General features: G+C 45.5%; 1 protein-coding gene across 2 annotated transcripts in view; it reads left to right on the forward strand.

Annotated features, from left to right (window-relative positions):
* The window catches only part of EFNA5 (ephrin A5), a 141,250-nt gene extending 117,097 nt beyond the window's left edge, over positions 1-24,153 (forward strand). For both annotated transcript variants that reach the window (XM_026040984.1, XM_026040983.1), the window contains exons 3-5: positions 18,590-18,655; positions 19,057-19,137; positions 23,270-24,153. In XM_026040984.1, coding sequence (XP_025896769.1) covers positions 18,590-18,655; positions 19,057-19,137; positions 23,270-23,391 — 269 coding nt within the window. In that variant the 3' untranslated portion in view covers positions 23,392-24,153. The remainder of the gene's footprint in view (positions 1-18,589; positions 18,656-19,056; positions 19,138-23,269) is intronic.
* The last annotated feature ends 1,559 nt before the right edge of the window (positions 24,154-25,712 follow it).

Genomic DNA, 25,712 nt, shown 5'->3' on the forward strand with positions numbered 1-25,712 from the left:
TTTCAAAAATTTAAGTGCCTTTAAGATCCTGATAACAGCAGAAATATAGAAGAGGGGGCCATATGCTTTACATTTGGAAAACACTTCTGTTGGCATGTGGTATAAGGCCTTACCCCTTGCAGGAAGACCACTGTCTTGGGTTGTTTTCTGACAATATTGAGTGCTGGAAGAATGAGGGAGCACCAAAGAGGAAGTGTGAGCGGCATGAGAGGTGTTTGTCCTCTGTCCTTTTTTCCCTTCTCTTCTAATATGCTGGAGGAAGGCCAATTCATTTTGCAGGGGTATAAAGTGCGTGTTGAATGTTTGCATGAGATTCTACCAAATTGCAGAAGTTAAAAAGGAGGTAGATTGGTTGCAGTTTGGATAAAAGGCCACCATAGAGCTTGCTAAGTCGATGAGCACATACTTGCTGCCCTAGAGGGGATGGTAACTCAGCGTTCCAGGCTGGTGACTATGGACTGCTGTGGTCTTTAACGTTTTCATTTTTTGTAAAAATCCAGTCGGGACCTTCTTAGAAGTTAGCATGCAAATTCCAGGGTAGTGCTGGAAATGCAATTGAGGGAACTGAGTCCAGCCCTTCAGATGCCTTGTGCAGATGGACCATTCATCATTGCCTGCTTTAAATCAGGTCTGATGTTCAACAGCTACTGCCTCCCATCTCAGAGATGGCTGCACTTCAGTGGTGGGTGAGGCTCTTTTGCAGTAGTTCTTCACCAAATGTTACGAGATTAATAAGGTGAAGCACGTAGATTCCCTGGATGAGAGAACTCACGGAAGTGGAGAGTATTATTAATAATTATCTGAGGACTTATAACTCTGTAACATTGTTGTAATTTGATTTCTGAGCAAACTGAAACCTGTTTAATGAGCTGTTGTATTGGAAGTATTCGTTTTGTAACGTGAAGCAGATGCCAGCATAAATGGAAATAACGTACCAGTGACATTTGGAATAACAGTGTTGTACTTCATTGCCTCCGTGTCATCAACACGTTAGTCTCCCTGGCAGGGCTTCCTCGGCTCATACCATCCGCGTGTCACCATCTGAATGAGGTTCATGCCTGCCTGCAGCCTGCAGATCAAACCCACACCTCAGGGAATGAAATCTTCAGCATCAGGCCTGTGGTGACCATCTACATGGTGCCTTTCTCTTCTGCAAGTTAATATCAAACACTGAACTCCGTATTTCATAAATACTTTCGTTTAAAATAAGTAGGCTTGTTTCTGAACTACCAATCCCTGTGATAATGCAAGATGCTGTTAAGGGAAGAATATTACAGAGTTCTCAAGTGACTTTTTTCCCCTAGAAATGCAAAATTCTCAGACAAGGTGGCCAAGACCCTGGGCTTGAAATGGCCATATGCAGTTAATACTGTTATCTCCCAAAAGTCTTCACAAGCCAGTATAAACCATGCAAAAATTGTTCAGACAGAGTATTCAGAAATGCATAAAAGAGCTTAATTGCAAAAAAAAAAAAAAAAAAAAAATCACAAAAAAATCTCTCCAGGCTTCTAACCGCTTCCCTTGGGAAAAGTGGTAGGTCATCCTCAAATCCACATTTTGACCAAATAAGATTTTTATTCCCTCTGAAATCTCCCTGGCTTTCTTTTTGCATCATGTGTATTTAAAATCCAAAGAATGGAGTGGTATAGCCGGCTGGATACAGCACTGCTTTGGGGAATTCAGAATGGCCTGAAGGTGTATCAGAATCTCACTCATGCCAAACCTCTATACACAGAAGTAACCAGGCTCCTGATGATGGATATGGGGAATAACGTTGCTGTTGCTGATCTTCTGGGGGTGAAATGATTTTAATTATTTGAAGGATAATCAGAACGACAGTATATTAATCAATTAAAAGAGCCCTGACAATTCAGACGTAGGGACATTCACAGTGTATTCAGGGAAAAATACCTAGGAATGGCTCAACGTTATGTTTTAGCAGCTCTAGATGGAGATATTTTGAAGATGGGAGCTTGATTTTTTTCCAGTTTTTGAGACATCTGCTTTTAGTAACATTAGATCTTCTCATATCTTGATATCTGTTACTAAAAACTTCATGTGGACTCCCTGTAAATATTTTGGGTTTTTGCAGAACATGCTCAACTGCAGCATGGGAAGAATGAGCTACTTCAGCCTCAGTAAAGCTGAGTGTTGTGAAGTCGGGACCTGTAGCTGCAGCTGGAGTTAAGTTTGCTTGTGCATGTGTTTCTTCCTGAGAAACCTTGGATAGAAAGGCAGTAGCCTCAGGCTGAAAAATACCCCCACATTTTTTGCATGGTTTAGCACCCAGGCGACTGTGAAAGAATGCAAGACTGCAACTTTTTTTTTTTTCCCTTTTCCTTGAAGAGGGGTTAGCAGGAACATCCCTGTGCTTGTGGCCTCTGTGCCGGTGCGCAGGCGGGGGCAGCGTGGTGAGGAGCTGCAGCCCCAGCCGGGTCCCTCGCTCCACTCTGCAGCGCGGCCGGGTTCCCTGCGGGTCCCTGTGCCCCTGGGGCTCCTCTGGGGAGCTCATGTTTTTCCCTTCACACTGCCATGGAGAAAAAAACAGTTAATATGAGCGTTTAGATAAAAATTAATGCTTTCAGCAGTTCCTTGGGAAACCATACAGAAAACCGTATTTTACTATAGACTCCCCTCACTGCTGCCGTGATTTGTCACCCCTTGGATAAACTTGTACAGTGAAGGCACAGGATAGTGTAGTTCATCTTAAAAGCAGAAATAGGTTAATGAGGAAAGCATTCTGGGGTTGAATGATCAGCCGGGACCCACATCTCTGTTTTTTGGCAAGTCCACATTTCCAGGGACAGCAGTGGGGTGTTTGTCTAGCTGCTGTTTTAGCGCGTTTATTCTGTCCTCGACCTTCATGGCTTCCTCCTGCACCCACATTCTGCCTTTTTCTTCTCGAGATGTTTTCCTGTGTGCCAATTAGATCCCCAGGAGGAAAAGAAATAGCTGAAGGGCCCACCGAATCGCCTGTGCATCTGCAAGGAGTTCAGTGGGATGGTGTCGGAGCTGTCGGCGCGCTCCGGGCAGCCTGTGAGGACCTGCCCGATGCGATAAGAAAGACATCAAGATGAATAGCACAGGGTTAAGGAGCAAGGCAGGGCCGGCTGTCAGTATGACCTTCACACCTGCACGTGTTTTGTACAGGCAAAATCAATTTCCTGGTGTACATCTTCTGGAGCTCATCATGTTCCAACAAATTAACAGGCATGCTCTATTCTACTCGGTTTTGCCTAGCTCCCCCCCCCCTTTTTTTTTCCCTTCGCTTTTGTGTTTGAAGGTGGTGGAAAGTGAAGAAAATCAAAACACCCATGAAAAATCAGCTGTTTGCTACAGAGGAGACAAACAAGGGTTGAAGGAGAAGAAAGCTCATTATAAAGAGATTAGAAAATTAATTGATTGGTGGCTCTGATAGTTCCCATTGGATGTCTGAGGACCCTGTGAAAAGAAAGTTATAGTCTCAAACATAACATTTCTTCCTATTATTTCTTTTTCCCGTGTAGAGACTCCTCTGAAGCATCATTAAGTTCCAATTATTTTCAGTGAAATATCTCCCAAGAAAAGGGCATGATAAAATCAGTACGAGGTAGTGTTATTCCCACGAGACACCGCCTATGTCTAATAGTCAAACTGTAATAGAGAGGACTTCTGTTGAGCATAAAACTTAAAAGATTTCAGCAGGGAGGGCTCTGTTTCAGAGAGATTTGGGAACTCAAGTGACAAGAAGTCAAGCAGCCCCCTCCGTCCCCTTTAATTAGGACGGGACAGTTGCTGAATTCAACAAAAGAGAGGTCTACGAACGTGATGAGATCTGCTGCTTAGCAGAGTCACGCATAAAATGCACAGTGAAGAAGCTGTTATTAAATTTTTTTGTCTGAGGCAGAGTGTTGGGTTAGAAGTTATGTTTTTCTAAAGAAACACTTTGCGGAGATGTTTGCTGCTTTGCTCACGACCATGTTTCCCTTTATTTCTCAAGGACCTGCTTAGCAACGGTGTGAATATGGATTGCATGGGCTTGTATGTGCATGTGTAGAGATAATACGAAAACATTAAGTGTTGGTTACATTTTTAATTTAGAAATAATAGTGTTAAAGGGATTAGTTGTGATTTAAAAAAAAAAAAAAAAAGAAAAAACACTAATTTTGTGCAGCTAAAAATCACCTCAATTCTAACGGCATCGGACAAAGCAATGCTTGTACTATAAAAAGCACAAGAATTACGTCCTGGGCATCGTGCTGTGCTGTCGTTTGGTGACAGTCCCCTCCGCGGGCTGAGCGGCCCGAGGGTCCCTCTGCTCCCTGTCACAAGGCCCCACAGCACTGGCCCTGCTGCGTGGGGCTGGGCTGTGGACATGGAGCCCCTCACGTTTCCCTGCCCGCTGTGCTCCATTCCCTCCCCTGCTTCCTGGGAAAACCGTGCGGGCAGTGCCGGAGGTGCACGCCTTCTGCTCTGGCTTGTACACTGGTCTGAGACCTCCACGCTAGAGTTGTCTTGGCAAAAGCCCCTAGAAACTAGTGCCCCGTGCAGGAATTTCTTAATACATGTTAAGTCTCTCTTGGAGCAGGTATTTCTGCCCGGGACTTTTTCATTTTAGTAAGCTGAAAATGGACTTAAGTCAGAAATGAATCTCTGGGGAATGTGATGCCAGGCTTAAGTGACCAGGGGAAAAGGAGGAGAAGCTTTTGCGAGCTACATGAATCATAAGGATGAGGAAGATTGCTGCTTGTGGAAGGTGAAATTGTGCTTTTGGTGCTTGCGTGCATAAAGCTGCATTCTCACAAGGATGCATGCCATTTCTGGGTGCAAAGTGCTTGTGAGCAGCATCGGGTGACACAGGCAGGCAAATCTGCCCCTCACCCTGCTCTTAGGAGGTGAAATTAGAGGCAGGAGCACGTGCAGCAAAGCAAGCCCTGCACATAGGAAACAGTGACAGAAAGCCCCGTGGAAGTGCCCTAGCTCTTCAGCAGCTGTGTTTGAGGCTGAGTGGAGAGGATCCTTACACAAATTAATAATGGGCCCAGGGAGCAAAAGAATAATAGTAAAAAGAGCAGTCATTTCTTTCCATGCCATTTCATAAAGGAACAGGGTTTATTTATTTATTTATTTATAGGCACAAATATTCCCAAGGTTTCAGATTTGAGAAGTAAATAAAGACTGTGTATTCATGCTAAAAAATAGCACTAAAATATTTAATTTTTGATTTTTAATTTTAATTTCTTTCTGGACTATGTTTGTCAAAATAGAGGACCAAACTCCATAGCTGACAGTGAGAAGGGATAAACTTGCATCTCTGTAACTTTGATAAAGTTTTTTAACCTTCCCTTAAAGAACTGTCTTTAAATGTGATGCTGGAAAAAAAAATCTTTCATCTGTGCATACAGATTATTGTGCTTTTTTTTTTTGTGACCAACGAAAATGTGTTTGGTTTGAGGACATCTGTATTTGGAATGAATCTTTGTTTAGGCTTCAGGGGGCTGATCTGAAATGTGCCTGAATACATATGTTCTCAAAACTGAGGGGAAAAATTAACCCCCAGAACCTAAAAGCAGAGTAGATGCAATAGAAATTATGCTGTACCTAAATGGGAATATGCTGCTTTCAGCCTGTTCTTCCTTGGTCCTCGGCCAAAGGAAGTAAAATTAAAAGATCGTCTCTTACAGGCCGTGTGTCAGAAGTGCTTAACATTCCCAGTTAGAGCCCTAATTTGCAAAGCACTGTGCTGTCCCTTAGCTACCCAAGTAGCTGGCTGGCCTTCCTGCAGCACTTTGCACGTGAAGCACCGAGTCCTTCTGCGACGGGGGTCCCTGGTGTGGGTTGCAAACATCTCCAGAGCCCGTCAGGAGGTGGGTTTGGGTCACTTGCTTGTGTTTTACTAGTTGTTTCTTTTTTTAAGTGCAGATGCAATACCCCTGCCAACTTCAACTCTGCTGTGAGCAAGGGTTCAAGTTAATGTAGTACTGTTAGCTGCGCCCTCCTTACAACATGAAGTGCAACCAGCAGCCCAGAAATGCCTGAGAGCGTGGCCATGGCATGGACGTTGATGCAAAGTGACCCCAAAGGAGGGTCTTGGGCCGCCTTTACCTGGTGAAGGGCTACGTGAGCGAGTGCCCGTCTGGAGGCACCTCGTACCCTGGGGACGGGTCAAGGGGACATGTGTGCCCGGTCCCCGAGGCCGGTGGCGCCTCGTGCGCAGGCACTGTGGGTTCAGTCCAAACCCAATTTATCTCTTTATTTTCCATCACTTGTGACAGGGCAGCCCGAGGGCAGATGCGGTGACTACTAGCTCGCGAGTGCACCGCCTCCTGTGGTCCGGGCTGCCGTGCCGAGCGGGTACGGGCGGCGTGTGCGGTGCGCGGCTGGCGCAGCGCTCGCCCTCCGGCTCGTGGCGAGGGGCGCGATAGCTGCTGGGCTCCACCGGCGTGGGCCGAGTCAGCCCTCGGCCCGGCTCCAGCTCGTGCGCGTTCGCAGTCTGGGAAAGGCCCCGCTGCCACAGCCGAGCAGCTCCTCTTACCTTCTCAGCAACTAGGCCCGGCGTGACGCAGTGCTTGCAGTCACCTGGTGCATTGTGTCTCCTGGGTGTTTATAGTGGAGACTGAATTTCAGAGTGGTTTTTCTCTCCCACTTTTTTTTTTTTTTTTTGGAAGACCAGTGTAGATTTCTTTGCAGGAGTGTCATCCTGATCCATCCTGACATAAGTACAAACGAAATCTGTGTTCCCTCTTGCAATAGCATGGTTAGATTCGGCCTTTATTAGAGTGCGCAGCACCTTATCAGCTACGTCCTTCCCTGCCATTGATGCACAGGCTTTGCAACATATGGCTATTTCTCCTCCTCCTCAAAGAAAAAGAAATCCTTTCTCTGGCTTAAGAAAAAAATAGTAATTGAATATTTGCATATCTCCAAGGAGCCATGCGGGTTAAACTCTGCATTCATCTTCGGCACTTCTTAGGCCTCTTCGGTTTAAGAGTAAGAACTATTGCTTTTATGAAGTGCCTTTTTCTATAAAGTCAAAACCTCGCAGCAGTGCACAGAAAGCCTGTGGTATAAAGGAGCTAAGTAGAGTCTTTAATAGAGAGCGCTAGGTTGTAAGTGTTTTTGTTCCTACAGAGCAGATAGATTTGGTTCCATCTGTTCCATATTCATAACAAAGGAGCTTGCTTGCAGGAGGACCGACTTCCCGGGAGTAGCATGGTAATGATCTTTTCACCGGAATGAAAGGATCTGAACACGGTCACTTCAGCTCCGCAGAAAGCAGCTGGCACTGACAGCACTTTCGACCTGCTCTTTTCCCAGAACGCAGCTTCAAGGTGCATGTTTGTCTGAAAGGTTTTTAAAAAAATAATAATAAAGAAAAGACGTGACCCTTGAGCTCTTCTTCCCCCCTGCCCCAGTCAATCCTCCTTCTGAGGAATCGTGGGTTTTGGCTCAAACAAAAATGGAATGACATGTTACATATACAGGGTCAATTTTTCTTTATTTGATCTTGGTATTAAAGGCAGAAATGAAAAATGATTTACTGCTACTTTTGGTTCTGTTTCCTGAACTTTTTGCACTGTCCACACGTTCTTGGCAAGAGGACTCTGTGGATGGGCAACGTGAAGCACACGGAGCACGTGCAGAAGTCCCTTACTGGGTTTTGTAATGAGGATGCTCCAGTGCCAGCTTTGATTACACACCTCGTGGGCTTTCAGAAAAAAAAGAAACACGTAGGTAGCTTGAGCCAAGAAAAAAAATATTCATGTCTCCACAGGGTGTTTCACAAAGGGAGAACTGAGGAACACAAGGGCCAATACTCTTGCTTGGTTAAAGAACACATTATGCAGTGACCTTAAGGCTTGTCAGAGACTTCAGAAATTAAGTGGGACCACAGAACTCAAAGGAGTCTTCAGTGTCGTGGAAAAGGAGTGATAACAGTCCCCTCAAATAAAGGATTTGGTTCAGAGCAGTTCTCTGTTTGGATGGCTTTTTTTTTTTTTTTTTTTAGAAGTTTTGCTGTAGTAGTTCAAGGAGAAAATGCATTGAATTCACATGGCTGTCTTCTTTTTTAAGGTAACTGGGAGCAGCCAGGCTTCTATGGAGAAAACTGGTTCAAAAACACTGAAGCTTCTTAAGAGTGTGAGGGGAAGGAGGTATCTGATGCCCAGTGACCCTCAGCAGCTCCCAGACTGTATCAAGTGCAGGTGTTATCGAGAGGTGTTTGAGGCAGGAGCAGGGATTTAGCTGTAAGCAGATCCTCACGATCACAGAATCGTGTGGGGCTGTATGCTGGGCCAGCAGGGTTGCTTTAATGTGGCCGGCCCTCGGGTCTGCACCTGGAGAAGGCTGGAGATGTTTCCGTGTGGCAGTGATGGATACCACGTGGCTGAGAAGAGCTGCTTCGGTGGAGGGGTTGTCCGTATCTTTTGGAAGTGAAGTGTGTGTCAGCAAGGAGGTATAAATTAATGGATTTGTGCTATCCCGGATTGTTGTCCGTATTTATAATTGCGGATACCCGTGGGAGGCACCATTAAAAATTGCTCTCAGCGTGGCTCAGAGGGGTTCCTGGGCTGCCTAGCAGGTGAAGGAGAGAAGTGCTAGCTTGCTTACTTATGTCGAACGGCATCTGATGGTGCTGTCTGGAGTCTGTTTGAGAAGACTGGGTCAAACAGTCTTTCTGGAAGAACAGCAGGAAAAGGTGCCCGTTCTGGGGAGAGGGAGGCCCCGGTGCAGCACTGGGCTTTTTTTCTCCAGCTTCTTTTGAGAAGGTGAGGAGATACCTTACGGCTCAGCAGTCCAGTGAGGTATTTCTTGCTTTTAAGAAGTGTTTTCCAAACCACCAGGGCCTTTGAGGCCTGCTTGGGGAATAACGCACACACAAGCCTACCTGCTTGTGAGTGCAGCTGGCAGCGATGGCTGGAAATGGGCACGAGCAGCCCGAGCTCTACGTTAATTTAAAAAATGCGCCTTTCCGGGAGCGAGCGGGACGTGCAGCACTCACACACAAACCGGGTGGGCGAAACAAAGAAGCGGGGAGCAGGGAAGCTGAAAGGAAAGTGCTGTGGCCCGAAATGCGTCGGGAAACCCCAAGGGGAAGACGTCAGCTTAATGCGTTCCAGAGAGCTTCGTGGGAAGGACGACAAGTTGAAGGGTTAAGGAAATCCTTTTAAGGACTGGAAGAAAAATTTCTGGCTCATATGGCGGAGTGAGTGAAGGTTCAATGGTCCCTCTCCAGGACTTGAACAAACTGGGAATTCACCTGATGAAGATGTACTGTTATTAATACGGTGCTGGCATCTGTTATTTCATTCGTACTGTACTCGGTCATGGGCTGGGACCCTATTATAGTCGGTGTAATGAAACAGAAGGTTTCTGCCCCGAGAATCTTTCCTTACTTGTCAGAAACAGCTTGAATTACAGAGGACTATTGTGTGTTTTACAGACTTCAGCCTTTCTGTTCGTTATCTGATTTTCATCCTGCCCAGCTTGGATTTATTTGTAGAGCAGCTAACTCTGTGCATGAAGGCATTTTTTGTACAAGCAGAGCTGAGTTGCTGGTGCGCTCTCCTGTCAGGAAAGGCCTTGCTGAAGCCCACTGAGCAATGGATGCTCTCACAGTGACACGCTTGCTTGCAAGCCTGGGGACGTGGGCATGCGCTCACACACATTCAGGCTTGCGTTAGTCTCACCGTTTGCCTCTACTTTAGCCACAAACACACACATGTCCCTCATTGTTTCTCCTTTTTTCCTTTTTTTTTTCTAAATTGCCCCTGTTTTTAAGGCAGCTACTTATAGATCACTTCCTACCTTTATTTTGTTTTGATCAGGAGAGAGAAGCAGAAACACAAGATTTTGCTGCTTTGCTTGGGTGAATCAGCAGAAGCAACTTTTCACGTCTGGCTGCTTGTCACACTCCCTCCACAATGCAGCATTTACAACTTTATTATTATTTTTAGGAACTGGCAGAATTTACACGTGTAGCAGAGGAAGCTAGAAATGTTTCCAAATATTTCAAAGGAAGTAGCTAAGCGCATGAAAATAGCACAGATTGGAATCCTCCTCTTGGTTTTAATTATAGTGTCAATAGCGGTAGCGCCAGACAGGGGTAATATGAAGTCCATTAAAGTATATGAGGTTTAGTAACATGATACAGTACTCACAAATTCCATGTGGGTGAACATGTTGCTTTAAAGATCAAAAAGAGAAGGTCATTACTAACAAGACTATAATGTCTCTTCAAAGGATTTACTTATGTCTAGTTCTTAGAGATGGAAATTAGCAAAATGGATAGCCCGCTTGAAGAAAAACAAGTTATTTCTAGTGATACCAAGGGAAAATCTAAGTATGAAAGCGCTTATGAAAAGTATGAAGAGGATATATTTTTCCCTAAGTGCTCTATTTGATGGTATTAACAAGTTTTATTAGCAATTTACTCTAATACAGTCTTAATGTTGTACAATACCTGTATTTGTTTCTGCTAATGCCCCTGAAATCAGTAATGAGATCTGTGGCTTTTGCTTCTTCCTTGTGAAGGACGTTACTTTGATGCAGCAGCACAGCGCGACATCAGTCATTTGCACGGTGCCAGCATAGTGATGCTGGCCCTTATTTTGAGGTGGGTAAAACAGCTTGTGCTGATGAGAGGCCTGTGGGTATTTCATGTGGCAGCCAACCCGTGGCCTGTGCTTCATCTCTCCCTCCTGGCATCTCGCAGGAGCTTACACATGGTGAAAAGTCCATTCAGGCTAGTGTGTGACTTGCATTTGTTCCCAGGTGAGCTTAGTTTGGTTTTTTTTAAGAAGCAGAAGCACTGCAGAGGCAGGACAGGTTGGCTTAGGCTGCAGTCCCACGAGAGCTTTGCCCCAGCGCATAACTGAGCACAGCTTAGGAAGTGCCTTTGTGCGGCACAGCGAAGCTAGGCTGCGCATGGATGGGCTCCTTTCGGGGAGGTGCTCAGCCTGGGCTGCTTTCCACAGCCACGGTGCCTGTGGCGATGCTCTCCAGAAGGGCTGAAGGACACAGGCTACAGGGCTTCCCAAGACAGGCAGACGTGGCCTAGGCCACACTGCGTGCCCCACGAGAGGACGTACTGAACAAACGCTTAATTAAAGTGGAAATCCATGGGTTAAGTCTCTTCCCATACAGGGTCTGATTTTATTTGAAGCAGCTTTCAATATGCAACCTAATTTCAATCCATGCCGCCTTCAGCCAGATATATAAAGTTAGTGGATTAGGAACTGCAAGAGAATTTATATCCTCCCTGGCCAAGCAGTGGAAATGGGACAGTTGAGTCAACATTAAGTGCTAATGCACAAAGAGTAACTGCATATTACTTTCTTCCAAGAACTCTCACTAAAATAGCATTTGTTCTCGCATGTGTCTGGCAAGTCATTTCCATTTCCGAGGCTATTTTTAGCAGGCCTGAGAATTACAGTCAATTACAATGTAGGCCAGAATAATCCCGTGTTTCTACACTCGGGCCAAGCAAGTGCAAATTAGGTATGTTAGGAAATAAAAGCAGCTTTTCATATTCTTTTTGTTGTGCACTGATTTTAACAGGTCTTTTCCTCCGTCACTGGAGGGGCACTTTGTACAGTGATGTGTAGCTTGCATAAGCTGCGTTATACTCCTGGTGCATGTGTGTATGTACGCACACCATTATGAGTAGAGGAATGAGATATATATATATATATATATAAAATATACATATGTATATTTTTTTCACCTCAAGTTATTTTTTCCCTACTTTTTAAGTATTATTGATAGTCCTAGATCAGGGATTTTTTTCCATTAGAGATTCTCTTTGTCTACCTGATTTCTCAGTCTTTAATTTGTACCATCATTTTTATATGGGATCTCATCCTGTTGTCCAATATAGAATGAGCAATAGCAACGATGCAAATAAGTTTAGTCAGAATTTACTCGAGAAATGTTACGAAGAATGAGCAAGTCGTGAACAGTCAGTATTTTTGATTGCCTAGAATGTAATCATGTTGATACTACCAGAACAAAACTCAACTTTTTTTGCTGGTATATTGGTATGAAGGAGCAGACATGTATAGACCTTTTTTTTTCTTTTTTTTTTCTTTTTTTTTCTTTTTTTTTCTTTTTTTTTTCTTTTCTAATTAAGCTCAAGGACTGATGACATTTGGGATTTATGTAGGACCAGTTTTTATCTATTTTTAATTTTAGTTTTTTAACACTTCTAAGGAGAAGATCATCTCTAAATCCTTTCAGGGAGTCTTTTTTATTTTTTAATTAATAGTTTTAAAAATTCTTCCTTTGTCTTAAGATATGTTCCTCACTTTTTATATACACAGAAAGGAGTGTTTTATTGATTCATTAAATTCTAGCTGACTTTTTCAGTCATACCATTTATGCAAATTGGTAACTTTTCCAATCTGCATTGTGAGGGGAATATTAATAACTAATTCTGCATTTACCTGGCTAATTTGCATACATTTGTGTTGTATGCTAAATCACACGAAAACCTACAGGGGAAAGGCTCAGCTCCTCTAACAACTAATAGGTTATTTTTTCTTTTGACTTGCACAAATTGAGAAATATTGCCTGTGGCAAACATAATGGAGACCTGCATTTTTAATGCTCTCACACATACTCATTTCTATACAAAGAAAGGAGCAGGTGGCGGTTCTTAAAAATAAAACTTTGGGGAGCTTTGTAGCTGACGCGAGGCCTGGGATGCTGAAATGTCCCTGCTTGGAGGAGCGGCGTCCTGCGGGTTACCTGGGGTTCCCTGCATACTGGATGGGGCGAAGGGGAGCAGTGTGGCGCCTCGCAGGGCGAGGGGCAGTCACGGCGCGGAGGGTTTTTCCCACAGAGCTGGTGTGTAGCTTCAGCCGGAAGCAGGGGCAGGGCTGCCTCAACATGAGGTTCTGATTTACAGCACACGTCACGCAGGGTGTTTGCTTGCTGCAGCTTTCCCTTTCAGATGGTCGTCTGCGTGGCTGCTGTAGTGCAACCCTTCGGAGCGGACAGGAAGCCTTATACACCCTCCAGCAGTGTGTCTGTGGCTTATCAACCTCTTTAGAAGGGAGGGGATAAGCTCAAAAATAACCCCCTGTAGGCTTCCCAGTAGCAACCAGTGCTTCTAGGCCAGGCTTGTGGTCTGGGAGCAGCCGTCAGTGGCAGGATTTTATGCAACACACAGGAGATGCTGCCTGATAGGGAGCATCTCCGCGATGAGCTGAGTTTGTACCAAAAAAAAAGGACCCTGCTTGGCTGTATTAACAGGGCACAGAAGAAAACTGCCACGGAAAGGTTAAGTGAGACAAATAATCACAGTTGTCGGAAATACATTGAGGAATGAACGCACTTGTCCCCGCAGCCCTGTGTCATAGACACTAGTTTACAATTCTGCAAAGACTATTCCAAGCAGGCAGGTGCTAGAAGAGTGAGCTGGGGAATAGCAGAGGGAATTGCGGTGGGGCCGGGCGCTGGGGGAGCCGGGTCCTGCCGCGGAGGGGAAGGTGCTCCGCAGCACCCCGCGCTGCCAAGCGCCTCGGGAAACGGGACACTGCCTGGGTGCTGCGCGGGTCCCTGCCTAATAGGGCCCCCGGGGGTTTGTGGCTTGAATATTAACTGTATTTGTAATGCCAAATGAGTGTTTGCATTGCCTTCACAATTTCGTTTTTGCATCCGTCTGTTGCCTGCTTTTCCTTCCAGTCAAAGGTGCAATGTCACAATTAGAAGGCTAAGAATGAATTAGGAGACAAGCAAGGAACCTACTGGTCAGCTGTGAGCATCAGCAGAGGGGATGGTTGAGAGATGCTTTCTATAGACAGCCTCCAAATAACATGCTCTTCATGCTCAAGAAACCAAGTCTCAAATAGCTGACAGCCCAACTGCTGCCTGTCTCAGAAAGGGAAATACCTAAATGCAGCTCCTGATTAGCACGTCTCGATAACCAGTTTACTTTGGAAATTTCCATACCTTTTCTTCAGCATTTTGCTTTGTAATTAGCCAGTTTCATGACTTGATGGGGCCACTTCTTCACAACTCCTTTAAGGAGATTTGGGGATTTAATGTAATGGCTCCACTGCAGATCTGTTGTGAGGGAAAAACTGTTTCTGTGTACGTTACATTTTGTTTTCTCTCTGTGACTCCCTAGTAGTTATTGAAAAACTCTGCTAAGCCTTATCCTGTCTGATTAAGGGCTTAACCTGTTATAGTTAATATATTAATAATATCCAATGTGTTTTCTAGCAGAGAACTGCTTGAGAGTGGGATGGAGGGAGCAGGACTGTTATTTCCCTATTTAAATATAGCTCACAAATACTGAAACATTTATGGTTTGGCTCTTGATGAGGAGAGAGTAATTTTCTTCAGTCTCTTTCCTTTCCTTACAGGGTATAAAAATGGTAGCCAGAAGTAGTTCAGAGAAGAGAAATTTTGTCATCCAATTTGTCTTTATGTACCATTTTGGGATCCAACTTGGATCTAGTCCTGTGAGCAGAAGCAGTTTTTTGCATGTTCTTTTTTTTCCTAGTTCAGCTGAATGGAGACAGAATTTTCACCTCAAGAATGCTGAAATCATGACTTGAGTTTCTCCTGAATGATGGAACTCTCTGGGTTTTCCTTAAGAGAAGAATCTGGAACAATTATTTTTTATAATAATTGAATAGATTTTTGTGTATTTTGTGATTCCAGAGGGATTTAATGTATTTCCTTCTAGCCCCAGTCTTTATGTAACGATGAAGTCAAAAATGTGTTCTTTAAAACGGGCAGACCCAGGAGATTCTGGTGAGGTTGCTGGTGATGGGGCACAGGGGTTGGTGGGAATATCATTGGGATTGTAATAAATTCATAGGAATTGGCCACATTGTAAAGTTTCTTTTCTGTTTCTCATTGTGCGACTTGCTGATTCCCTTCTGTTCTCTTATCATTCATGGAAGAAGAAAATAAAAGAGGGTATAACTTTTGTTCCTTATAGGGGAACAGCCCTTTTATCAAGGGCTTCTTTTTGTCGTGCAAGGAGGTTTCCGTCACCCTTCTCCTCTTCTTCTTTTTTTTTTTTTTTCCCTGGGAATTTTGCCTTTTGAAAAGGAGAATGTTGCTCAGGACAGGTTCTCTCAGCATCAGAGGCTTCGTGCTCTCAGAGCTGCCTTCTATTTTACAGCTAATATCAGCTTTAAAAAGGAGCAAATAGAAAAGCCGTGTCTCGGAGCCGCAGAGGCTGCCTCGGCTCTGTGCAGGCAGGAGAATGAGCTTCCTAAAGCCTTTGTACTCCTCGGAAGGGCATCTTTTCTTATAGCAGAGCTCATTTCAGTAGGATATGGCTATGGCAGCGGGAGGGCATTGGGAAGGAGCATTAGCAGGGGCCAGGCTGCTTGGGGCCGCTTCTGTTTCTCCTTCCCAGAGCTCAGAGGCGGTGCTGTCTGACAGGCGAGGGGTTTGTCAGGCTCTGCCGCGCTGGAAAGTCACTTCTCCTGGAAAACCAAAGAGCTTAAGACCTCTGATCTCTCCGTTACCCCTTTGCTCTCTCCTACCCTTAAGGGTCGAAGTCCAGGTTTGAACTTTTCCAGATGCTGTCGATTTGATAGGAGGCTTTTGCTTCCAAAAACCAAGCTGAGCCCAGAAATTTTCATGCGACACTCTGCTTTTGATGGCTCCCAGCTGATGCGTTATCCAGAAAAAGCACTCTTAGTATTTATGACCAGAAATACGTGCATTTTAGCCTCTCTGTTGGTTTTGGTCATTTAGAGGGTTTGTTTTTTGTAGTTGCTACTTAGAGCTCCCTCATATAAGTCACTCTGATAGAGCTCTGAGACAAAAGGTTGGCATTAAGGCCACTTTCCCAGAGAAGAACAGCATTTTGAACCTTCAGCTTGAGTTCAAACTTCAAGGCATTGATATATGCAAAAAAAAAAAAAAAAACAAAAGATTTGATGAGCAATGTTGGCTTTGCCTAGTCAAAAACAAGTCTGGTATTCCTAGTGCTGAACATCCAAGGAAAAAAGGATCTTGGGGTCTTCCAGGATAGCTGTTGCCAGTTGTTGCCATTTTATTCCAGATATCTTAATCCAAAAGTCAGGGTTTTCATGGATTAATGGCGAAAACAGTGCAGACTAAAAAGGAGAGGGAAGGCAGTAGAACGGGCCTGGCGAACGCGCTACAGAGTGTGTGTGAGGAGGAGGACAGATGACAGGAGCCATCCCGGCTGTGCCCTTGGGGTGACGCATCTGGACCTGGAGTGCACACTGCAGCTCCTCTGTGTTTTTGTTCATAGATGAAAAGGAAAAGGGAGAGGGAGGAAGGAGGAGAGAGAGGGAAGAAATGAAAATTGATTGCAGGCATCCAGCTCGGCAAACAATTTCTTAATTTCTCAGGAAGGCCAGAGAGGTTGCAGTGCTTCCCTTCATCACCTGGTTCCTGGTGGCTGACCAGATGTGCAAGCAGAACAGTAACTCACTTTTTTTAATTATTATTCTTATTACTCCTTCCTGAAGGAGTAATATCACAGTGAAAGAGGAATCCTCCTGATTTTATTGCAAGCATAAGTGTGTAATTTCCTTGGAAAGGAAAAAAAGCTCTTTTTCATGCTTATCACTGAAAATGTGTCAGTTGCTAAGATGATGAATTAAATATACCTGTTGTATTGCAACATGAAGACAACCTAACATTTAATATGCAAGTCTGGTAAGGGCTGATGGGAAAAAGAGCTTTAAACAGAGAGCAGATCTTACTGTTTTTCTCCCAAATAACTGTGCATCTGGATGCATTTCTAAAATAACTTGTGAGCGGGGAAAAGCCCTGCAGTGGAGCGGTGCCAGTGTGGTGTGCGACGTGGCTGGCGCTGGGAACGCCGCTCCCGCTCTGCGCCGGCGACGTGGGTGCTCCCTGGCGCGCGGCCGGCAGGGCCCGGGGTGAGCAGCGAGCCCGGCACGCGCCCAGCCGGCGCCCCGGCCGCTGCGCCCTGGATAACGCGCCGCTCACTGGGAATGTCAGCGCAGAGGGTGCTCTGGCACTGCCTCCAGCAGAGGCAGCTGCTGGTGCTTGTGAGGCGCCGCGCCTGCCAAGGGGGCCTGCTCCCGGCACCCCTTCCTCCTTTATCCAAAGGAGGAAACCAGCTCTTGAGCACTTCCAGCAGGTGCAGAGCCAGCGCGCTCGCTCTGCTCCATCCACGCTGACATCATTCTCTTTTCTTTCTGGGTGCCTCCCTACTGGGATGGCGAGGCCTTCCTGGGGCAAAAGCTGGTGCTTGTCATGGGAGCGCGGGGAATGGATTGCCAGGGAGCTGAGGGGCCCAAGAGCGCCGGTTGCTGTGTCTGTGCATAAATCACCTTTGCTAATTGTCACAAACAGGGACAGGCTGAGTAAGAGCCGGTGATAAACACAGCAGATTCCTGCCAGTCCCAGCAGCTTTTTGCAAATCCAGACAGCTTGCAGGAGTTGCTGTTTTCAAGAAAAAGTGTCCCATGCTCTGCATTACTCCGTAGGTTTTTGAACAATGGAGGCGGCTGAGCAATGAAATAAAATGACTTTGCCATGTGCTTCAGGCAACATCTTCAGCTACTGCCTCTGAGATTTTTGGCAAGGGCAAGAAAAAAAAAAGGAGAAAAAAGAAAAAAAAGAAAAAGTGTATGTGCAGGTGATCGTTCCCAAGAGAAAATTGGTATGCCCAAATGGAGTAGCTTGGTTGCCAGCATGCGTGTTTCACTTCGGGCCAAAGTACAGCTTAAAAATTGCAAACGCTGATGGAAGCTGCCAACGTGACTTCAGGTTGGCAGAAAATCTGGCCCATGGTGACAGGCGGGGGGTATTTCACTGTAATTGTGCTTTTGGAGGCCAGGTTTGATAAGTCAGGAGGTACTTGTAGCAGTGCTTGGTGCTGGGGCAATGAGCAGCTGCTGGCCATGGTGCTCGGTGCACGTGCTGGACGTGACCTTTCCACTGGTGCCCTTGCTGCTTGGCCAGTAAGTGCTCGTGCACGGAGCCCCACGGAAGGGCAAGTGGCAGGCAAGGCTCTGGGCTCAGGGTTAGCCCGTTGGGCAACGCAGGGAATCGCCTTCTTGCTGAAGCAAGGTAAGTGTTTTTGCAAGAGATCCAGTATGGAACGTGGGCGCTGACTTGGCCTGTAGTATTTAACTGTCCGTATTTCGGCTATCTTGGAGGTAGATACATGCTTAATTTTTTGGAAGTCTCTGTCATTTATTCTTTGTTTCTTTTTTTTTTTTTTCCACATCCCTTTTTGGTTTAGCATTTCAAGAGTAGCTTTTCTGTAAGCAATCCTAATTATTCCAAAGCATCCTTTTTCAGAGTATTCACCTGTGTTTTGGCAGAAACTGTATTAACAGCCTCTTGAGGAAAAGATGTGGAAAGGTAAAAGGTGATAATGCAGCTTTTGCAAATACGATGTGCTTTGCTCGTCACGCAAAATACTCAAGAGAGGGATTCTAACAAGATCAGATGGGAAGTTCTTCCTATGCTCTTGCATGAGCAAGATACTTCCCCACCTTGAAATCCACGAATTCAGAGGCTGAAATGTGTTTATCCCTTCACATGAAGGGAAATTAAAGTATATTTTCTTGCAGGACAAGGGCTAATTTTCTCTCTCTCCATCTTCTCTTTCCTTCTTCCCCATATCCAGCTTCTGCGATCCCCGATAATGGAAGGAGATCCTGTCTAAAGCTTAAGGTCTTCGTGCGACCAGCAAGTAAGTTCTTTACATTAAGCTTTTAAGGGTGGCTCTGTAGCGCATGCTTTACTGTGTGGTTTACCGTGGTAAACAGCAATGAAACTTTTTTTTTAACTGTTAGATCTTGTGTATCTGCTCTGTACAGCAGCATTTGTGTTATGATTTTCATCATATTTTCTTATCATTCTTCATTAAGCTTTGTTTTAATTACGTGGCAATTGCTAACTTGTTGTTTCTTAAACTGTTGTACAAATGGAAGGCTACTGGCATTTAGACAAGTGCCGCAGACTTTAAAATATAAATATACTTACTTTTATATAACGAGTAGAGAGAAAAAAAGATAGAGAGAAAAAAAAAAAGTGGGGAGTTCAAGGGTGTCTCACTAACATATTTGGCTGTTATCTCTATTTTTGTTATAGACAGCTGTATGAAAACTATAGGTGTTCATGATCGTGTTTTCGATGTTAACGACAAAGTAGAAAATTCATTAGAACCAGCAGGTTAGTATGCTTAGAGAATCTCTTTTAACAAATGCGTCTCTCCCTCTGGTGCTTCAGTACTTTTTTTCCTCTTCTCTCTGCATGCTTTGCATGGTATAATTGCTCTGCTTTTGCTCATTTCTAGCAGTGCTAATATCGCTTACGATCTATTTCCTGTGCCCTCCTTTGATGCAGGGGAGCAAAACCGCTGTTTTGAGGGGTGAGGGGGGTGAGGAGGACGTGGGCTGTGCTGGTGTTAGGACTCGAGCGAGGTTTCCTGCAGCGCTGGCCGTGCGTGCGGCGCAGCGGGCAGGCCCTCGCCCTCCTCGAGCACAGGGAGCTGCTCCCTGGCGCCGGCTTCCCCGAGGCTCCCAGAGGGAGCAGCACCACTGCTTGCTTGGTGGCGGCGCATGGCACGGGCACCCAGCCGTAGCAGTAGGAAAGAACGGCAGTCCTTTAAAACATGCAGGTGGATTTCAGTGTTTGCTTAGGCTGAGCATTAGATTCCACCTACACACACGCACATATGTATGTACAACTTAGACATCTAGATTTTACTGGGGCAAACTTAGGCTTGCATTTTAGGCTTTTTCTCCCCTCTCCCTTTCTCTCCTCCCTCTCTCTTCTCCAGAAATAACCCACAAAAGAGAAAAGCCTCCTGTGCCCTGGGCAAGGTTAGGTTAGCTCCCACTGCAAAGCTCTGTTTTTCTGTGGGCAGTGCATGGATATGCTGAGGTGCCCGAGATGTAGGGCAGATAGAAGCATGTCTAAGTCTAGCAAGGTGTGAGCAATCTCACCAGCTTCACTGCTGCGGCTCATTCAAATTAGATGGGTCTACAGGAAAGTTATTGCAGCAATGTTTACATGTCTGTTTTATGTGTACCCACACACAGCTCGCACAGTGTTTGCATTCAAGCCTCAAAAGTTCAAGAATGCACTTAAATAAACAAGATATACCAGAAAAAAAAATATATACACATATGTACCACTTAGTGCATACCCTGAAGAACGGATTAGCAAGATCTTTCTCTCTTTTAGGTTATTTGAAAGGAGACTTTCCCTTTGGTATGAAGCAACAGATTATTACATCTTGCTCTTTGATACTCTGGATTAATGCTTGCTGATCCTTTAAATAGAAATCATTATTTAAGCAGGAATATAAATAACACTTTAACAAGTTATCCCATTTGAATGATTTGCCTTTGAATATACACTGGATTTCATTATTTTTCTTGAAGAGAAGTTTTAAAACTCATATAAATATTTTGATTTTGAGAATATAGGACATTCTCTAAGCAAATGTAAATGTAAGTAAGGCTTATTCATAGTAGAGATACATTTATGCTTTTAACTGTAGTACTAACCTTCCAGAGCAGGAGTTTGGGACAATTATTCCCTATCTCTGGGTAACCTATGAAACTCAATGTGTTCTTTTATATTTTGTGTTTTGGTGAATAGAAGTCAAGATATGTTTATCCCTCCTGCTTATTGCCTTGCAAGGGAGGAGTAATAAACACATGAATTTAGGGAACTTACTGAGTGATTTTATGTTATTTTACTCATCGCTGCCGAGCACTTCACCACTGAGCGGCCGTGCCTCGCCAGCCCTGCCACAGAAACACACCCGTAGAGAGCATCAGGCCACGGTGACAGGGGGGCTCGCAGCCTCTGCCGCTCCATGGGAGGCTGTAGGAGCCTCCATTGTCTCAGAAGTCAGGGGAACAGCCTGCCCTTTCCCTGTCCTACCCTGCTCTTCCTCTTTAATAATAATTAAAATAAAAGAATCCCTGCAATAAAAATGGTGCGTATCTGGAAAAATCATACTTTGAGCTTCTGATGTAAAGCTATATGGTCTGGAAAATTCATGGCTGTCAAAATATATATTTTTTTCTAATTACTGCTAGCATTCCTTGTCTTTAGCAGTGACCTTCCAGACTTCACTAGTGAATTTTGTCCTCTTCATCGCTTGCCTTCAGTGCTAAAATAAGCTAAAACTCCCTAAGTATTTGAGATTGTGCAGTGTTATAACTGTGCACCTCCAAGGAAAATCATATTTGTAAAGCGATTTTGAGAACTACACGTGAAAAGTGTGCTCTAATATACAAGTGCACAGAGACCTTGGGACTGCTTTGACAGAAAACCCAGATGGTTCCTTGAAAAGAATCCCTTAAAGTTACATGAAAATGAATTTTGCTGTGAAGAATGACTTCATAAAAATGGCAGCATAGAAGATCTTCACATTTTTTATTTAAGTAGTCTTCTAAATTTAGAGGTTTTTTTCAGTTCTGCTTTTCTTAGCAGTCACCAGTGCTCAAGGAGCAGAGCCTCTTGCTGCTGTGTACCAGTTCTGACCCACGAATGTCTCAGTGCTGGCTCATGCATGTGACTGGGACAGAGCTGCTGACATCCCTGTTGCAGACTGGGGAGAGACCAGCAATTCCCACCTATTTGCAGTTCCATTGACGACACAAGAGGTAGAAGATAACACATCCTGAGTCTTGGGGAGATTTTCCCTGCCAGGCATTCCTAAGGAATGAGGAATTTCCATGAGTTCTTTTTTTTTCCTGCGGATTTTAGGCTTTCTTGTGGTGCCCACTTTTGTCCCTGTCGTACGGCGCTCGAATCCTCGCAGCGCTGCATGCCGGCTTGTCACCCGCCTGCCCCGGGCAGCGCCGTGCGGAGCTCTGATAGAGAGCCCTGCTGGGCAGCGGTCCTGGCCTGATGCTGGAGAGCCAGTTAGTCTGGATTAGCCCCAGAGCTCTCCCCAGAGCTCGGCGGCGGAGGCACCCAGCGGGCCTTGTCTCTGGCTAAAGCCGAGCGATTTAAATGGTGCCGTTTCAGAGCCCCGTGCGCTGCTTTAGTCCTGTCCCTGCTGCTTCTCTTGCAGCCCTTAATTGCACGTGCAGAGCTCTCACCTGGTTGGTGTAATCCTGCTTGTGCAACCTGCTGAGAGAGGGACCGCGAGGCAGGGGCGGCATCATAGGTGCGAGGGCAGCTCCCCAAAGCTTGGAGCTTACCACACCAGGCACTGAGACAACGGAGATTTCCCTGAAAACCGGGGCACTCACAAGTAACCTGGGAAGACATCTGGAGGCCACTTTGTGCACCCTGAAAATGTTGAACTGGTTTCCTTCACTTAGTATGAAGAAAATTCAAACCCAGAGCTGGCTTCTTATGGCAATTTCAGGCAGATAACTGTTAAAATAGGCAAATTAGATAACTGGGGATGTGGAGGATTTTATAAAGGCAAATCACTCTAACAACGCTTAACAGCTGCATTTGACTTCCCTGCTTTTTATTTAACAAGCAATGGCTCTAGTGTTGATCTTTTACTTTAGAAAACTAAATGGAGCTTTATTCAGTATCAGAAATTTAGGGGAGTATTTTCTACTGCTTTCTCCTCTGCTACTAACCTAAAAGCATGTTTTTCCAACAAAGCTGGTTCTCTTTTTCGTTAGTTTTAGCAGCATATTTGTAAATTCGTGCTTGTGTAGCCTAAAACTTAAGCTATTACCTATGAGACATTTTTCAGATTGTATATGAATCCTGTAAAGTCAGAGGATGCTATGTGTTAGCCCTTAAAGCTAAGTGGCCAGAGAGAGAGGCTAGTATCACGTCCCCTGGGTATCCCCAAAATGCAGTGTACTTCAGCGGAGGTTTTGTGTGTGGAAGAGGATTGTATGCGCAGCCTTACAGACTATCATTTCAAAATTAGGAGGTAAAATCTGCAACTCAGTAAGGGGATTAACGTGGAAATTCATTCTGAGCACGTGCAACTCCTCTTCAAGCCCTTTTGAAGACCAGGTATTTTTATTTAGCTGTCCAGCCATTGGCTTTGCTGTCTAATGAGCCATCCAAAGCTAGAGCTGCACTGTTTTGTAAGTGGAGGAATTCTTCACTCCTCAGTCTGTTGACATCGGCCTCACTTTCTGCTCCTCTGGTCTTCAGTGGGAGTCTTGCCAGCAAGAAATGCAGGACTTGGCCCCAAGTTGGTTACATAATGAGATATTACACGGTTGTGAAAGTCAATGACAGCACAAGGTTCATTGCCCTGCTTCATAAAGGCCCTGAAATCTCCTTGCAGTTGTCAGCTCCGCGAGAGGTACTTACGGATGCACGGTCTCACTGGAATGTGTGCTTTGTGTTTGAACAGATGACACCGTACATGAGTCAGCCGAGCCATCCCGTGGTGAGAACGCGGCACAGACACCGAGGATACCCAGTCGGCTCTTGGCAACTCTCTTGTTCCTCCTGGCAATGCTTTTGATATTATAGCACAGTATGCTCCAGCAACCTGCCGCAGCAAATACCAGGGTCTTGGAACATCAAAGATCCGCCTACCTGCTCATCCCAAGAAAGGGACTTTATATTGGTTTTGCAGATGTCAAATCGTTATTTTTTTCTTTTCCCTTATTTTTTTCCCCTTTCAGCTTGAACTCTGAGCAAGAATTTGAGGGGAATAACTAGTTTCAGCACCCGTCCCTACCCTGTGACTTTCTTAACCCCTTCCAACAAATAAAAGGACTCCAAATGAAAATGCCAAATTATAATAGTGACACTAGTGATTCTTATTTTCCTCTGCATTCTCCTTTAAGAAGTCACCTCTGTAGGCTCACTGTGTCGTCTCTATGTGGAAAAATAGTGGGAGATGCAGTCAGTGAAGGATAAGGAAATCCCATGAAAGCCTGAGAGGGACTTGCTCTCCGACACAATATTTATGCCTTCTCATTCAGCACTGTAAGATGATCATGCAAGGCGCCGTGTCACCGTGTCAGGACTGGAGGGGACGTATTAACAATAGATATAATATACCACCATTTCCTCTAGGAGTTTCTAAATGAGCGGGCTTCTAAAAGGAAGAGACAATGTTTCTTAGAGGACTGTCTTGAAATATCTCTGACAGTGACACTTGTGCTTAGCAGTAGAAATGCTGTCTTTGGTGAGAGGAAGAAGTGAATATTTAGGAACGTTAGCACACAGCAGGCAAGGTCAGATCTAGAAAAATTCACTGGGGGTGTGAGTGCCTCTCTTATTTCTGTTTAAGTGGATAGTGCATACCAGATTATTTTATTTCAAAACAGATCACCATGGTGCTACAATCTTTTTTTTCTTGAAATGCAAAGAGGCATTTTTGAGAATAAAGTGACCTTCCCCAGCGCTGACTAAGTAGCTGATAGCCTTGGATGCTGCTCTGCGTGTTGATACATGGTAAGAGAGGACATCAGTGGCCGGAGGAAACCTGTTTGGGACACAGGATCTTCAATGTGCTCTTGATTTGTCTCCCCTGCAAGTTCCTCAGTCATGGGAATAAAACACAAGTAGAAGAAGCCAGGACAGTCTAGCAGCGGTGTTTGGTGGGGGAAAGAAGGGTAGGATATGAATTCAAGCGTTGTCCAAGTGTATCTTTTTCCCTTTCCAGCGCGATGTGAAGAGTAGAGGAAACGTGTTTATCAGCAGGAGATAAACTAGATGGGCTCCCAAAGACTTAACAAAATATTTTTTTAAAAATCCACTAGAATAGAAAATACATTATTTAGATATACTTTATGCTGAGAGTGAGTATATATGCTTGTCCTATTTAAACTTGTGAGAGAAGTGGTAGCCCTTGATGCAATTAGGATATGGGACTGACTTTGTTGATGGAGTTGAGAGGGACCCTGTTGAAGGAACCTGAACCTTGGCGAAGGTTGGACTTGAAGAAGTCACCTGCCTGCCAGGAGATGCAAGCCTGGGGGTAGGTTTTTGGCAAGGCTGCCATGAGATGAGAACTGCAAAGCGTATAACCAGGGAAGTATCAGACCAACAGGCAAACAAGGCTTTTCTAGCAGCAACCGGGATAATTATGTTAGATGCGAAATGAAATGTGGAACGCCTTCAAACAAAACAAAGATTTTTATGTTAATTGTGAAGAAAATGTCTGGCGTGACAAAATTGAGCGATACCGTTAACGGGTCAGCATTGGGGGAGTTTTTGTTTTTAAGTGAAGAAAAGCTTTCCTGAAGTTGTAGGCAGCCTGTTCCTGGCGAGAGGAGGAAGGGGTGTTAAGGTGCTGAGCTCGAAGGGAGGCTGTTGAGAGCGCAGCCGGGGCTTGCCCGGTGCCGCTCCGCGTGGCCGCTGCTGCGGGGCCTGCCCTTGAGGGGCAGCCAGGAAGCCGCCTCGCGAACCCGGAGCGACCCTCCGAACGCGTTGGGAGCCGCGGCCTCCTCGCCGCCTCCTCGCCGCGGCCTCCTCGCCGCCTCCTCACCGCCTCCGTGGCCCTGTCCCGCGGGGGCGCAGCGGCTGCCTGCGGGTGGGCGCTAGAGCTCTGCACGAGGGGCTGGAGGATCAAGGCGCGCCCCGGCCGTGGGCTCCTAACCAGGGTGCGGATAGCGCTGGGTGCTCCGTTAGGGTGACCCATAACAGCCGGACCTGTTAACTCACGGCGCAGCGTCGCTCGGGAGCGGCGGCCGTAGCGGTTCAGCCGTAGTCTCTGCGTGGCGCTGGGCGTTGAGGTGTGCGTCTGTGCCCGCCGGTTGCCTGCGCTCGTGGCGAAATGCGGCCCCGGCCGCCTCCTCTAGCGGCGCGGCTCGGGTGAGGGGCAGCAGGAGCGGGGCAGG

The sequence above is a fragment of the Nothoprocta perdicaria genome, unplaced genomic scaffold, assembly GCF_003342845.1.
Source record: "Nothoprocta perdicaria isolate Ctin4 unplaced genomic scaffold, notPer1 scaffold_273, whole genome shotgun sequence".
NCBI classification, from domain to species: Eukaryota; Metazoa; Chordata; class Aves; order Tinamiformes; family Tinamidae; genus Nothoprocta; species Nothoprocta perdicaria.